Consider the following 15,991-nt stretch of genomic DNA (forward strand, 5'->3'; position numbering starts at 1 on the left):
CAGGGAGACTCAAAACGAAGAGCAAGGATTGGGGGAGTAATGCTTTTTCTCTAGAGCATGGACTCAGGGTAACAGTGATCCTATTTAGGAATACAGGGACCACAGGAATAAAAACCTGAAGATAATGTGTTAAGTTTTGAATGTGTTGAATTTGAAGGTCTATTACCCCCTCTAGCAGGTAACTTTAGAATAAGAGTTTGTGCTCTGGGAGGCATCTGCATGTATATAGCCAAGAAGCAGCAGGGATTACCCAGAGAGAGGTGAGAGGGTAAAGAAGATATAGGAGCCCAAGTTATCTCCAGTTAGGCCTTTGCTGCACAAACCTCCAGGACATTTTGCTGTTGTTACTGTACTTGTTTTCATTTATTATTTAAAATGTTTTTCATTAAAAACAAAAACCTACAGTTCCCCAAAACATTCTCATTTTCTTTTTTTCTCTTTACAAACCTAACAGGCTAAATAATGACCAAATCCAGCCTACAGATCTAATCTGAGAAGTCAAGGCAGGACTTCTGGACCCAATTGATGAGACAAGCAGAAAGTGAGCCAAACAACATAACACCCCCAGGCTACCTTTTGAGTATTAGAGGCTTTAGATGCACCGATGTGCAGCCTTGAGTAAATTACTTAAAATATTTCACAAAAGTCAATAAGCAACATACCAAGTTACTCACCAGGCCTTTGATCCTGTTCCAGTACACAAATTGAGCCCTGAACTCTTCTGTTTTTCCCATGGACCATCATCAACTGAAATCTCATAGTAGGAAGCCCTATGAATTGAGAATATAAAACTGGATTTGCTGAACTTATGGCTCACAGTAAATAAGACAAACATCATTTTTCCAGAACTAATGAAATGTAAGTGGGCCAGCTTGACTTAGACATACCTGACTTAGTAGGCACACACACCATGATACTAATACCGATTAAGTGAAAAAGTTAAAAAAAATCTGCATATTTCCATCCCTCTCTGATCCATATGGTTTCTATCAATATTTTAACATTTCAAACAAGGGCTCCTGGTAAATTTTTACCTACCATAGCTTCTACAGTTTTTATAGAATCTAACACATGCAGAGCCTTATTTCAGAATTCAAAAAGGAAATGCCATTTTTAAGGTGAGTTTCATTCTTGGTAGCTAGTTCAGTCCTTGATCACCCTAAGTCTGTATCTAACCCTTCAAGCTGCCAAAAGTTTCTGCTCAACTTGGGTTAAAGTTGTATACTAACGTGCCTTTTGAATTGAGAATAAGCTAAGAGAGACAAAGTTCTAAAGAAAATTCTCAACCGGTACTGCATTGGTGGACAAAACTAGGAATAAACTAGAACTGTAATTTCTTTAAAGATTTCTATCTCTTCGAGTATTTCAGAAATATGAAATCAAATGGGTTTTTCTGACACCAGCAAAAATGACACTATTCTTTAACTTGAACATCTAAATTGCAATTATTCAAAAAATCTTAAGACATGTAAAAGCCTATTTTATAAAACTTTATCTTAAATAATGGTGTCATTGATAAACAATGGGTTATTTTTGTCCAGCAAATGAAAAAGTTAAACTCTTAATCCAGCTTTTCCAATAATGACAATTATTAGACATGCCTGCAAACACTAACACTCAATGGATAATGTATCTCTTATTTTAATCCTCAATTCTCCTACCAAACTCAATCTGCAAAGGTTTCACATGGCACAACTACTTTTCACGTTTTCTCTGAAGTCACCATTCTTCATAAAAGACAGCAGGCCTTACATTCACATTTAATCTATTTCATAGCTTTGTTATGTCTTCCTAGAAAATTAGGAATTTTAGGCATATTAGGAGCCTATTACATTCAGACAAGCTAGTCAAATCTATAGAAATGGCTGCTATTATGCCAGAATCACGTAAAAAGAAATGAGATTAGAGGTAAGTGGGGACAGAAGAGAAACAGGTGGAGAGGAAGAAAAGTAGAGTCAGGTGAGGGGTGTTGAGCCCAAAACGATGAGCAAATTTAGTGTCATTCTCACATGCAGGTTTATCAAGATTAGTCAACTCAGAATTTTTGTTTCAGGGAAATTATTTTTTTAAGGCAGCAATAAAACTCACAGTCCCTTTAGAGTGGGTATACTTCTTCTTAAATTGTCCACTGCTACAGCCCAAGAATAAGACATTCTAGGTTAGAATAGAAAAGAAAAAAAAAATTGGGCCTTTAAAATGTTCTTAAATCTAAGAACATTATAAATGAGGCAGGAATAATATTGCTGCACTTCATATTTTCCAAGCAAAGCCCTTAAGTTTTCAAGGCAAAGTGAAGCCTCAATACAGGATCTAGAACCAGAAATACTGGGTACACATGACAGATCTGAGGCTAACTAATGATAGGACCGTGTGCAAGTTATGTGAACTCTCCAAATCTCAACTTCTTCACTGATGCACAGAGCTACCCTTCTCACAGGGCTGCTATGCGTGTGTAACGTAATATGTACAATATGCACAAAGCCGGACGCAAAGCCGGTATCCAGTAAGTATCCATTGCCTTTCTGCCTAAGGGTCTCGGTCACAGATTCCTTAAAAATAAGTTCTAATACCTCCTAGAGTGAAAACTTTCCCAAGAGCATCAGAAGCGAACCCACTGCGGTCCTCATCTTAGTAAGGAAACAAGGTGAGGCTCAACACAAAAAGCAGCAGCATCAGACATTTAGGAGATAAACCAACCAAATCACCGCTGCCACAGGAAAAACATTCAATCCCAAATCTAGTGGGACTTCACTCAATTCCCAGAAGTCTGTTAATTGATCCCAGTTTTCCTCCTTTTATAAGTTATTTGATTTTTAGTAAGTACAAATTACAAAGCAACCACTAGTAGAAGCTCTTAGAAGTTTATAACCTTTAAAATAGATGAAGAATTAACATAAGCCATTAAATGGCTTCTCTAGAATCAGCATAAAAATCACAAAACATTTTTACCTTTGTCATTTTATTTTTTATTCAAGTTTAATTAACATATAGTGTTCTATTAGTTTCAGGTATACAACATAGTAACTCAACAATTGTACACATTCCTCAGTGCTTATCAAGGTAAGTATACTCTTAGCGCAACTCCCAGCCCCCTCTGGGAACCACCAATTTGTTCTCTATATTTAAGTCTGCTTTTTTCTCTTTTTTCTATTTGTTTTATTTTCTTAAAATCCACAAATAAGTGAAATCACATGGTAACTATCTTTGACTTATTTCACTTAGTGTAATACCATTAGGTCTATCCATGCTGTTAAAAGTGGCAAGATTTCATTTGTCCTTTAATGTAGACATTCTTCAATTTCATTTAAAGTTGTTGCTCTCTGCCTTATGTTTTTAGTAACCATGATTAGATTATATCACAAATTATTCCTGCCTTCTCTGTCACAAAATTATCCATTATTCATTTCCATATTGCTTCAAATTTGATACTGAGCAAAAGAAAACATTTTATGTATAGCATGAGTCTTACTATTGTTAAATGTATTTATACTTTATGTACTTTAAAGAATATATTTTTGATTCCTTCAAAGGATTTTACTTTTAAATACTTCTAAAAATTATGTATTTTATTACCCTCCCAAAAAATAAGATGCTACTACTACCTTTATCTTTCTTTATATCCCTAGTGACTTGCATACAGCATGTAGCAGATACACAATAATTTTAATATTACATTAATCAAAATAATTACAACTAAAAAATAATTCAAAGCATTCTACTGAATCAAGCCTTGGTGTACTGTTTTCAGTACTGAGTCATTGGCTAAAACATGGATATCTTTTTTAATTAAGACAAATATTTCTCATCATAATTAAACTTCTTATGAAAAGACAGGTCAACAAACAGAATTTCAGAATATATGGAACTCTCAGTAAACTAGGGAATCAGCTACATGACCTTCAAGAGGGTCACACGGTTCTGATAGCAGCAACGTGGGACGGAGACTCAGCTCTCATTTTCTACCTCTAACTTACTTATATCTCCAAAAATGAGAAGGCAAGTTCTAAATGGCAACCAAGAGTTTAATTAGCTTTACATTATGGCTGTCATTTTATAACTGGTAACTAATATCATACTAAAGTTTTTGAAAAAAATTCTGTTGACCATTTTAGTCAAATTATATTCAACACCCACAAAACAGATTTCATCAGTAATAAACTCATACCATAATTTTATAGTCCTAATGAAAAACTTTATTAACCTTAGTCTTGCTAATAATGGTTACAAATCTTACACTGTCAATACACTTGGCTTATGATGTTGCATATAGTATATAATTAACACCAAGCGGTATTCTGCCAAAAGTGTTTAGTCTCAATCTTATCATGCAGAGAGAGAAAAATCCTACATATCTAAAACAAGGGATTTTTTCAAACCAAATGGCTTAGACTATACAAAAATATTAATACCAGAAATGACAAAACAGAGGTAGGACTGAGGAACAATTCTTAATTATAAAGAGCCATTATGGCCAAACAAAATGCATAATCCTTAAGTGGATCCTAGATAAATAAGCAAATCAGCCTTAAGGTATATTAAGATAAGTAGTTGGGAAGTTTTAATATGGACTGTTTATAAAAGTTCTATAACAACTGCAAATGTATACCATTCTCTTAAACATTTATAAAGCACTTATATGACAGATTAAAGGCTCTATAGTAATGGAACCTGAATAACTTAAACCTAGGGTTTCACAAACTTTTTTGCTCATAGAACCATCTTTCCTCTTAACATGTATTATAAATGTGTGAGAAAGTTTTGGAAAATTTCATTAAATAATTCATTTCTATCACTTACACCATATTAATTATTCACAATGTTTAGGGTGTAGAGATCAAATAAATATCTAAAAAATACTAAAACATGAAATTCCAAACTCAAGAAGACAGATTTAAAAGTAAAAGTACCTGGATGATAGACTCTCCCCAATGAAGACTTCATTTAGTGCCCTCACTGGCAAAAGCTGGGGTCCTGAAGCCTCAGGTCCTGTAATAATGAAAAGAAAAGCAACTTGTTAAAATTTCAGAAATGTTAAGACTTAAGATTTTATAAAACATTAATATATTCATACTTTTGTTTCAACAGAATCCATACTTTAACATTACTAACAAATAAGTTAAATCGTACTTAGAGTGTTCATAAGGAACCTCAAAATCACCTAACATACCTCCAATGAAGCCTCTCTCTCCAAAATAAACCTTAATTCTTCTTGAAACAATTTTTTAAGAGTGACGAAATACACTTATCCATCTCATAAGATTCTTGTTGTCACACTTAATTTTCCTCTGAGAGCTTTAGATATGGAAATAATCAAGTACTTCCTTCCACAGGAGCCACTTTGGATTTAAGGAGCAAATTACATGCATGGTTATATTAGAAATCAAATTGGTTATACATTAGAGATCAGATTTTTTTTTCCTCAAATAGAAAACTTCAAGAGCATTTTTAGCAGTAGTAGTACTGGAGGAATACTGCTCTATCTAGTTACTGGTTTGTGATGAAAATTTAAAAATAATAAACCAAACCTACCTTCCCTTGAAAGTATACAGGTAATAAAAATGTATTCCTCACTAACTTGTACACAAATACAGTCCAGTATCTATTTTTAAGCTGAAAAGTTAAAAAAAAACAATAAACTGGTTTTTTCTATAATCTTTTGTTCTAAATTAGAAAGCTAAATCAGGGATCAAACACAGTGACATATTAATATCATACCCACTCCTCTATTCCAAAATTCCAAATGGTAGCTTCCTAATAAATGTTTCCTACCACTGTGATGAGAATTTAAATAGAAAAAAATGAGATATACCTTGAAATCTTCCTAAATTTTTTCTCACAAAATAAAGCTATCAAAAAACAAAAAACACGCTCACAAAAAAGCCCTCTAAAGTAGTGTCTAGACAACGTAAATATCATATAATTGTTACTAACAAAAATATTACAATAAGCATAGTAATTTCCAGTGTTACTACTGAGAAATCAGAAACTATTGATTCCAGATTCTTCCTGTATAAAATAAGGGCCACAATCACCACCACCACTTCCTCTCTGGAAATTACAGGAACTTTATTTTATCCTTAGTATTCTGACATACTTGCTATGAAATCTTTTACCATTAGTTATGCTAAGTATTTGTGGGTCCTTACAATTCAAAGAATGGTGCCTACATTTTGAAAAATTTCTATTATTTTTTTGAACACTTTCTCTTTTTCTAGAAATGCCATTAATCAGATGTAAACATCCTGGATGTTATTTAGTTAATAACTATGTGATTTTATTTCTTACTTAGTTAATAACTATGTGAAATATATATATATATTAAGTATAATATATACATATATATATATATAAACTTAGTTTGTAAAACTAACAGTAAATCTGAGACAGGAATCTAAGCAATGAATCTCTAAAGACCAATCCATAGCTTTCTTATAAAGCTGCTGAATTTCAGAGCCAATCTTGAATGTCTCCGGTGATAGCAATAAATTCTTTTGGCTAGGAATAAAGTAAGATTTCCAACTAAAATTTTAAAATCCTTAAAACATGACATGGACCCATAATTAAAGAATAGCCCAAACTTATAATGCTATATATCACCATGAGAAACTCTGAAAATAATGAGACAAGACAGAAACAAAGTAGGTTTGTAAAGGTAGCTTTTCCCGATAAGTTTAGCCAAGAAATGAAACACAGGAGGAAAAAAAGTATCTTTTTATACAGTCCACAGATATTTATCTCTTGGGGTCTTCCTGTATCATGAAAGTCTTAAAATTACTGGAAAAAGTAGGACAATATAGCTAAATTACAATCCAGAAAACTGAGAATTCACCTTAACATTTAAAAAAAAAAAAAAAAAACTGCATTATCACCTTATACTAACTAATATTATCTTAGCAGCTTACAGAGATGTCTGAAACACAAATCTTAAGGCTACAATGCAAAATTTCCCAACAAAAATGTTTAAATCAACAACTACGATAGATCGACCAATTGATTTTAAGATTTTATTTATTTATTTGACAAAGAGAGCATGTAAATAGGCAGAGCACAGGGAGAGGGAAAAGCAGGCTCCTTGCTGAGCAGGAAGCCCAATGTGAGACTCAGTCCCAGGACCCTGAGATCATGACCCGAGTTGAAGGCAGCCACCCAACCTACTGAGCCACCCAGGTGCGGATATGGTAGATATATTTAAATATGACTATACAAACATATAATTATTAAGAAATCTATAGATTAGGTCATTTATTTCTACTGCTCTTTTTTCTTTTTGACATTTTAAAGATTAATGCCAAGAACCTTTCCTTAAGTATCAACTATTCTTAGACATTTTATAATTTCTTTCACAATCAGCAAGTTTTCAAACCCATGCTAGAAAACATTTCTTCTGGAAATACACTTATTTCTGTATCTAGTCATATTACATTTTACACATGAAGTAGTTGACTGTATTTTCTTAAATGTCGTCAGTAGTACTAAAATCCTGAAATAAGTTAATTACAAATTATTACTTCTAGAAATTAGAAGTCAAAAGGAACAAGAAGGGACGCCTGGGTGACTCAGTTGGTTGGATGACTGCCTTTGGCTCAGGTCATGATCCCGGAGTCCTGGGATCGAGTCCCACATCGGGCTCCCAGCTCCATGGGGAGTCTGCTTCTCCCTCTGACCTTCTCACTCATGCTCTCTCTCTCACTGTCTCTCTCTCAAATAAATAAATAAAATCTTTAAAAAAAAAAAAAAAAAAAAAAAAAAGGAACAAGAAGTTAAATATTGCCCAAACATATCTAATTCCCAATCAACTTACTTTCATCATGAACTCTTTCAATGTTGAAGGCTCTGCTATGTTGATTGAAACTTAGCTGCTGTTCATGAAGGTCCACAGGAACAGGGTTTATGCCAGTCCCTTCAAGGTACAACCTGATTCGCTGCCTCCATAACCACCTTAGAAGAGTGAAGGAAAACCAAAGATGTTAAGATAAAGTTAGCTTAGGATGAGGCATTATAATTTCACCAAATTAAGAAAATCATGTTAAAAACCTATTATTCCACGAACAAATTATACCAGAAACACCTAAAACCCAAAGGTTCCTCCTCAAAGACAAATTCAGAGATTTAGTTCTCTTTTCAAAAATAATACAAATATCTCATATATTTGTACAAAATCTCCCACATAACTTGAATTAAAATCAAATTAAGTATCCTTATTAAGTATCCATTAAATCTAAGGTACTGAGTTAGATACAGCTGTGTTTCACTCATACAAAATTATAACATGCAAAAACAAAACAAAACAAAAAACAAGTAGAAAACCACTCTGAGATTAAAACATTTATTGTGTTAAGATGGTCAGACAAAACTCTCTCTGAAAGTTCTACAATGATTCTTTTTACAATAAAAAAGAAATCAATGACAAATTTTATAACATTTAAGATTACACCTCAAACTTAAGACATTTTTGAGAGCAGGAAAAAAATTAGGTAGAATTGATTTCAAAACCAAAAACTGATTTATCAAAAAGCCAGTGGGACAGATTCTGCTAGATTAGTATATAAAAATATACTCCCAATTGGTAGCTATAAACTGGACATTTGTAGAGGTGCCAAACTTTTGAAATGATCAGAAACTAGAATCATTACTAGTGATTCCAGAAATCAAAATTTCATACAATTAAAAAAAAAATTAAAAAAAGCAGACAAAGCGCTTTCTCAAACAGTAAAAATCTAGTCCAAGTCAGGAAATAAAAAGTCGTCCAACTTGGTACTCTCCACTACAATCACCAATCCCATCTCGGCTCCTCCCCCCACGCTTCTGTTTTCAGGATAGCCTGACCACTGAACAAATTACGTTAGAGAAGTATGCTAAAACATCCCCCTACCTGAGAAACACTTAATAAACATCCCAGGAACCTCAGAATGGTGGAGTAAATCCAACCCTCCGCCATTCTGGATAGAAGAGGGAGGTTAAAAATATAAAATCTCCGAGAATTTGAACACTTAGTTTTAGCCAGTAGCATAACTACCCTTGTACCAAACTGCTAGGAACATGTGACAACATTAAGAAAACAGAAACACAGCCTCTATCTCACTGATGGAGAAAACCCCTCCACTTGCAGTTGGGTTACAGGCCAAGTGATTTTTGGTAGCGTTTCTCTACATAGTTCCAGTTGGACTAGAAGAAAGCTAGAGGTTTGTGTGACTAAGCCAATAACAGTAGCCATAAAGAACAATACAGAACTATGCACTAAGCCAAATATTATCTAACTTGTTCTGTTCAAAAGCATTTCTAGTGGCACATAAAGATATTTATAAAACAACTGTAAGAAATTCCTACCTGAACTCACCACGATAGAACTTCTGTAAGGCTTCTGGGAAGGAATGTGTATATCGAACAGGAAGACATAAGTGACCCTCAGACCTTTAAGAGATTTGTAGTGGTATAAAGAAAAGGAAAGAAAGAAAAACTTAATTCAAAATGTATCACTAAACTACAAAAACCAGACATGAAATTTTATACATTTCTGTTCCATACTTCAATTTTTTTGGCCATGAAACTTTCTGTACTTTCAGTAAGACAAAAAGACCAAATAGAAAGAGTGGTTTTACATCCATCTTCAATGCTATAATACACACTACTGAAGTTTCCACATCACAGTGAAACTAAAAATAACACCACATTTGCCAGCAACTGATCACCCTACAAAATTATGTAATGGTATGGTGGTATTTGCACCCTACCTTTAAATTATTTAACTATAAACTTTGGGCAAGTCACTTTAGCATCTGCTTTCTCATCTCTAAAAGAGAGATAAAACCACTAATCTCAAAAGGTTATTCTGAGGAATCACACTATCTGTGAAAGTGAACCATAAATCCCTTTTCAATATCATTTAAGATACTGAGTCATGAAGAAGAATCATAAAGCTAATCGATTCCAATCCTTCATTTACTCAAATATATGAGGGTAAACTTCCTCCAGGGAGTGAAGAGCTTGACATAGAAGACAAATATTTTTTTTAAAAAGTACAAATAGGGGCGCCTGGGTGGCTCAGTGGTTAAGCCGCTGCCTTCGGCTCAGGTCATGATCTCAGGGTCCTGGGATCGAGTCCCGCATCGGGCTCTCTGCTCAGCAGGGAACCTGCTTCCTCCTCTCTCTCTCTCTGCCTGCCTCTCTGCCTACTTGTGATTTCTCTCTGTCAAATAAATAAATAAAATCTTTAAAATAAATAAATAAATAAATAAATAAATAAATAAGTACAAATGACAATGTTAACATTGCCTTTAGTTAATACAGGAAGATGAGCAAACGTGGCACCTAACATGAGGAACAGCATCCAAAAAGTTCAAACACCATTCACATGATGCATTAATCTTGAAATAAAGGTTGAGGAGACTTGGCAAAACAAACTCTTAATCGCTGTACATTATAAGCGTAAAGAGCAGAAAAAAAGGCTTTTACAAAGTTGTGACAAATCAATTTTTTTTTAATCTGTGAGGATCAACACTGAAATTCAGACTAGGCCCTAAGTTTTTAAATTTTCATAGTCACTGCAACACTTTTACACAGTGCTAAATGTACAGAGGGTATCAGTAGCCATTTGCTAGAACAGTACCTGCTAGGGTCAACCATTCTACAACACCTGGGACAGAGAACAATGTCTCATGAGATTGTAGTCCGATATCAGCCAGGGCCGTCAGCAGCTGAAGGCCTGAGTTGGCCTGGAGGATTCACTTTCAATGTGGCTCACTCACGTGGCTGGCAAATTGGTGCGAACTACTGGCAAGAGGCCTCAATTCTTCCCCATGAGAGCCTCTCCACAGGGCTGCTGGAGTATCCTCACATCATGCTGGCTGACTTACCCCAGAATGAGCAATCCAAGAGACTAATACAGAAGCTGTAATACCACTTATGACCTGGCCTTGGAATCCACACACTTTCATACCATATTCCACTGGTCACACAGGCCAGCCCTGATTGAATACAGAAGCAGGGAGAGAACCACATAAAGGTGTGAATGCTGGGCAGCTACCTTGCAGGCTAGTTCCACATGCCTTCTATCCCACTTTAATTATTAAGCATTCAAGTGTCATAATTATTTATTGGGCTCAATAAACTGAAAGCAGAATACAAACAAGACAAACCAAAGTTATATATTTAATTTAGATGAGTCCATGTAAGTGAACCATCTTAGAAGGGGATCCTCCAGCCCAAGTCAAGCCTTCAGGTGCCTGCAGCCCCTGCTGACCATAACCTCATAAGAAAGCTCAAGCCAAACCACCCAGACAAGCTCTTGAATTCCAGATACACAGAAACCATGAGCAATAATAAATGATTACTACTGTATAAGCCTCCAAATTCTGGTCTGATTTGTCATGCAGCATTTGATAACTAATACAGAGGAGAGGAAATTTAAGTTGAACATTAACTTCTGGGCTTATTTAAGGCTTGTGAGTACCAGAGTACTTAAGAAAAAGAAGTCAGGCAACCTGAATTACCAAACGAGCTAGGAGGCTTAATACATTGTTGGCCTGAGAAAAGATGAGAAACCAAAGAACTTCTAAAGCCTATTATTCTAGGTAGAAAATGGAGAAGCAGTACTGCCTGCTTACCAGTTTCAAAATTCCCACATGCTTATATGAGTATTAAGCCAGCTTTTTGAAGGAAAATATATTTCAACAAATTGTATAAAATGTGATCACTAAAGAATTTCTTAATGATATAAAAATATGCCATTCAGAAGTTCCAAAATATAAATGAATCAACACCAAAGGCAATAAAAAATAATTACTGAATCAATGATCTCAATTACTTACACTCAGGAAACATTTAGTCAGCTAGGTTGAGGTCCTAGCCCTACTCCCTAAGATCATTTAATCATTCATTTCAAAGGTTTATTGTTTATGAACTATGTATAATACTGTAACAGTGACAGAGGAATTAAAATACAATCCTATACTCAGACATTTATAGTCTAATGGAAGAGACAACAACCAAGCAGAAAATAATGTGCTCTCTGCAGAGAATTAGAGTCCAGGAGAGGCACCAGTCTCCAGTGAACAATTACACAACCGAACCACCGAGGAAGTGGTAGAAGGGCACCCCAGGCAAAAAGAAAGCAGCAGCATGTGTAAGGGCATGAAAACAGTATACACCTTCTGGAGAACTCTTTCACATATTCTTTCACATCCTCCTGTTTTAAGTATCAACGAACCTCCTCACCAGAGGAAAAGCCTCACCCATGGTGTTAGCAGATGCTCATACTTGACATGTGCACTTAAGTGGGTGATGGAGGAAGTGGGTGAATGAAGGTGGTCAAAGGTAAAAACTTCTAATTATAAGATAAACAAATATTGGAGATGTAGCAACACAACAAAAGAATTATAGTTCCTTCTGCTGTATATTTGAGTTATAAAGAGTAGATCCTAAGAGTGCTTATCAGAAAAAAAGAAAAAGCACCTTTCTTTCATATCTATAGGAGATGATAAATGTTAACTAAGTTTACTGTGGTAATCATTTCACATTATGTTATTCTGCAGCACACCTTAAATATATGCAATCTGTCAGTTACAGCTCAACAAAACTGGACAAAAAATGCAATTAAAAAAACAAAAAACAAAAAATAAAAAGCAGCCATAAGAAGAATCGCAGGGAGTTCCTAGAACTTCAGTAATTTTTTCTGAAAGTAGAGTACCCACAAGTAAAAGAGGCTCAGTGAAACTAAAAAAGCACTAAGGCATTTTCAATGTATTCTGAAGATCATAGGAAAACCCTAGAAGATTTTAATTTAGAAGTAGATACAATCAGATTTGTACTTTGGAAAGAACATGAGTATAATTGATGGGTTGGAATAAGCAAGACTGGAAGCTGTTGCAGTAATTTCAACAACCAGTTATGAAGGCCTATGCTCAGTTAGCAGTGAGGATGGCAAGAGATGGACTCAAAGCTAAGATCCCAAGAACGCAACACTAGACCCACAGGCCACTGTGATACAGGGTGGTCCCAGCTTCAGCACAGGTTACGATTTCAGTCATCAAGTATGGTAGGGGAAGGCTAGGGAAACAGGTTCCAGACATGTTGCCTATTTTTTTTTTTTTTAAAGCTTTTATTTATTTATTTGACAGACAGAGATCACAAGTAGGCAGAAAGGCAGGCAGAGAGAGAGGAGGACAAAGCAGGCTTCCTACTAAGCAGAGAGCCCGACGCGGGGCTCAATCCCAGAACCCTGGGATCATGACCTGAGCTGAAGGCAGAGGCTTTAACCCACTGAGCCACCCAGGTGCGCCCCCCCACCCCGCTTTTTTTTTTTTTAAAGTAGGCTTCATGCCCAACATAATACTTAAACTCATGACCCGGAGATTCAGGGTCCCATGCTCTAAGACAGAGCCAGCCAGACTTGTTACATTTTTAATGCCACTGGATACTTTCAAATAGAGGACAGTATGGCTAGAATAGCATGAAGAAAGAGAAAAATAACAGGAGAAAGGACAGAGAATAATCAGGAACCAGAAAATGTAGTGTCTTGTATGTCATAGCTAATGTGACAAACTGTCCCAGTTTGCTTAGGACTGACAATTTTTCCAGGACATGGAACTTTCAGTGCCAAAACTAGGAAAGTTCTTGGCAAATCAGGGTGAATGGGTCCCCCCACCCCCAAGTCAGAGTAAATTAGATTTTAAATTAGATAAGATAGATTAGATAAAAATCTTAAATTAGATTTTTATCCTGGGTTCGATGGGGAGCCACCATAAGATTCTGAGCACAGAAGTCACTTAATATTATCAAACTTTCATAAAATGATCACTCTGGCTGCAGTGGGGAGAATATAAATAAGGATAAGAGTGGAAGCAAGATCCATGCTGGCTATAAATACTTTGGAGTCACCAGGATTTAAGTTCAACTACAGATATTAATGAGTTACACTGGAGATCGTTTAAAAAGTTAAAGAAAAAGAAGGCCCAGAAGTGAAGACACCATTATTTAAGCAGCGACTTAAATATAACATCCTCCAAAAGAGACAAAGTAGTAGTCACCAAGATTGGGGGGGGGGGGGTGGAGTGTGTGTGTCATAAATGCCAAAGAATTACAGATGCAACAAAGGAGCAAAAATTTCCCCAGAAATCAAGTAAGAGAAGGACTGAAATGTTCAGTAACTTCAGTAACCAGGACATCACTGATAAGGCAAAAAGAATGTCAATGAACTGGCTGGAGGCAAACCAGAAAAGATGGAAAAGCTGACCAAACAGTAACTTAAGTAAGGAAGTGGAGATACCAAGCTTGGAGGTAAAGAGGAAGAAAAAGAATAATAACCAAGAGAGAGACACAGGGTAAAGGAGTGATTACATTTTCTTAAAAGAGTATAGTCTTGACCAAGTTTTTAGACTCAGAAGAAGCATGCTGGAGAGAGGGGAAGAAAGGGAACAAATAACAGAAAAAGATTTTGTTCCGAAGCCAGGGAAAAGTTGAAAAGTCCAATGATTTCTATTTCCTTTATGAGGTAAGAGAAGACTAATGCTGAAGGATAAAGGGTAAGGAAGGCAAGAAGCATATAGTTCAGTAACCTTGAAGTAGCTACTGCAGAGCACGGGGAAGAAGAGAGGAAGACCTGAGCCACACAGAAAGGTTTTTTTGAACAACTCTGAGGGTCCAGTTCTAAGTGCTAGAAATAAAAAACTGGAAGTAAATTTGGGCCCAAATAAGTCACCAAGCTTAAGTTTCTACTCCCCCAGGCCCAGATGGCCTCAGCAGTGCTGAAGAAGGAATAAAAAGGATCATAGACTGATGCAGGACTGAACAGAAAGACAGTGGTACAAAATGTTTAAGAGGTTTGTCAAGAGGGGCACCCGAGTGGCTCAGCTGGTTAAGCTTCCAATCCTTGATTTTGTCTCAGGGCTGTGAGATCAAGCCCCTCATGGGCTCCACACTAGGCATGGAGCCTGCTTATGATTCTCTCTCTCCCTCTCTACCCCCTTCCCCACATTACATGTGCACTCCCTCCACCCAAAAGGAAAAGGAAAGGGAAAAGGAAAGGAGGGAGACAGAGACAAAGGAAGGAAGGAAGGAAGGAGAATTTTGTTAAGAATGTGAATGAAGTGGGGCGCCTGGGTGGCTCAGTGGTTTGGGATGCTGCCTTCGGCTTGGGTCATGATCTCAGGGTCCTGGGATCGAGCCCCGCATTGGGCTCCCTGCTCCGCAGGAAGCCTGCTTCCCTCTCTCTCTCTCTGCCTGCCTCTCTGCCTACTTGTGATCTCTGTCTGTCAAATAAATAAATAAAATCTTTAAAAAAAAAAAAAAAAAAAAAAGAATGTGAATGAAGTGAGGGAAAACTAAGAAAATAGAGGGGCTTAACACACTAAAAACCAAAGGGCAGATTTAGTAGGATTGAGGGAATAAGACTATTGTTAAAGACAGGAGGCTGTGGTCAGAGTGGAATTAAGATTTAAGCTACAGGGTAACTCTAAATGATCATGAAGTCCAGGTATAGTCATGGCTGCAGGTGGCTGGAAAAGAATGATGCTAAATGTCAGTGAAGCTGAGGAAAGAAAAAAAAAAGAAGTGGTGACAGGATTTGGTCTCTTCATTAACGCAATGCAGTCACCCAGAAAAATCAGCAAAGGCATAACCAGGAAAGTAGATGAGAGACATAAGGAAGGGCAGAAAATGGGACATTAAGTCATCCCTTTTCAGCGATACCAAAGGTCACCAATATCCAACTAGGTCAAGGGCTCAGCTCTATTCTGCCAAAAGGTACTACTCCCAGACTACCTGGGAAGTCCAATATGAAGACTCCTCATCTCATGTCATAATTTTCTACCACCAATGGGAGTAAATGCATTTATATTTCTCATGCCTGAGCTATACACGAGAGGTAGGGCCTTGAAAACCACCACATAGAAAAAAATTCTACTAACAGTAGAAATTAACTGTACATGCCTGAATTTCATCTCCAAAATGTTTCTGGTACACAGTTCTAACACTCATAACCAGGAGCAGTGATCCT

General features: G+C 36.2%; 1 protein-coding gene across 3 annotated transcripts in view; it reads right to left on the reverse strand.

Annotated features, from left to right (window-relative positions):
* Window positions 1-15,991, reverse strand: part of NADK2 (NAD kinase 2, mitochondrial) — a 45,921-nt gene that overhangs the window by 15,258 nt on the left and 14,672 nt on the right. For 2 of the 3 annotated variants that reach the window (XM_059173809.1, XM_059173811.1), the window contains exons 5-9: window positions 9,328-9,411; window positions 7,802-7,938; window positions 4,908-4,986; window positions 2,089-2,154; window positions 675-770 (exon numbers count right to left, since the gene is read on the reverse strand). In XM_059173809.1, the coding sequence (XP_059029792.1) occupies window positions 675-770; window positions 2,089-2,154; window positions 4,908-4,986; window positions 7,802-7,938; window positions 9,328-9,411 (462 nt within the window). The remainder of the gene's footprint in view (window positions 1-674; window positions 771-2,088; window positions 2,155-4,907; window positions 4,987-7,801; window positions 7,939-9,327; window positions 9,412-15,991) is intronic. The other variant, XM_059173810.1, reaches the window with a different exon arrangement.

The sequence above is a fragment of the Mustela lutreola genome, chromosome 5 (genome assembly GCF_030435805.1).
Source record: "Mustela lutreola isolate mMusLut2 chromosome 5, mMusLut2.pri, whole genome shotgun sequence".
Classification (NCBI taxonomy): domain Eukaryota; kingdom Metazoa; phylum Chordata; class Mammalia; order Carnivora; family Mustelidae; genus Mustela; species Mustela lutreola.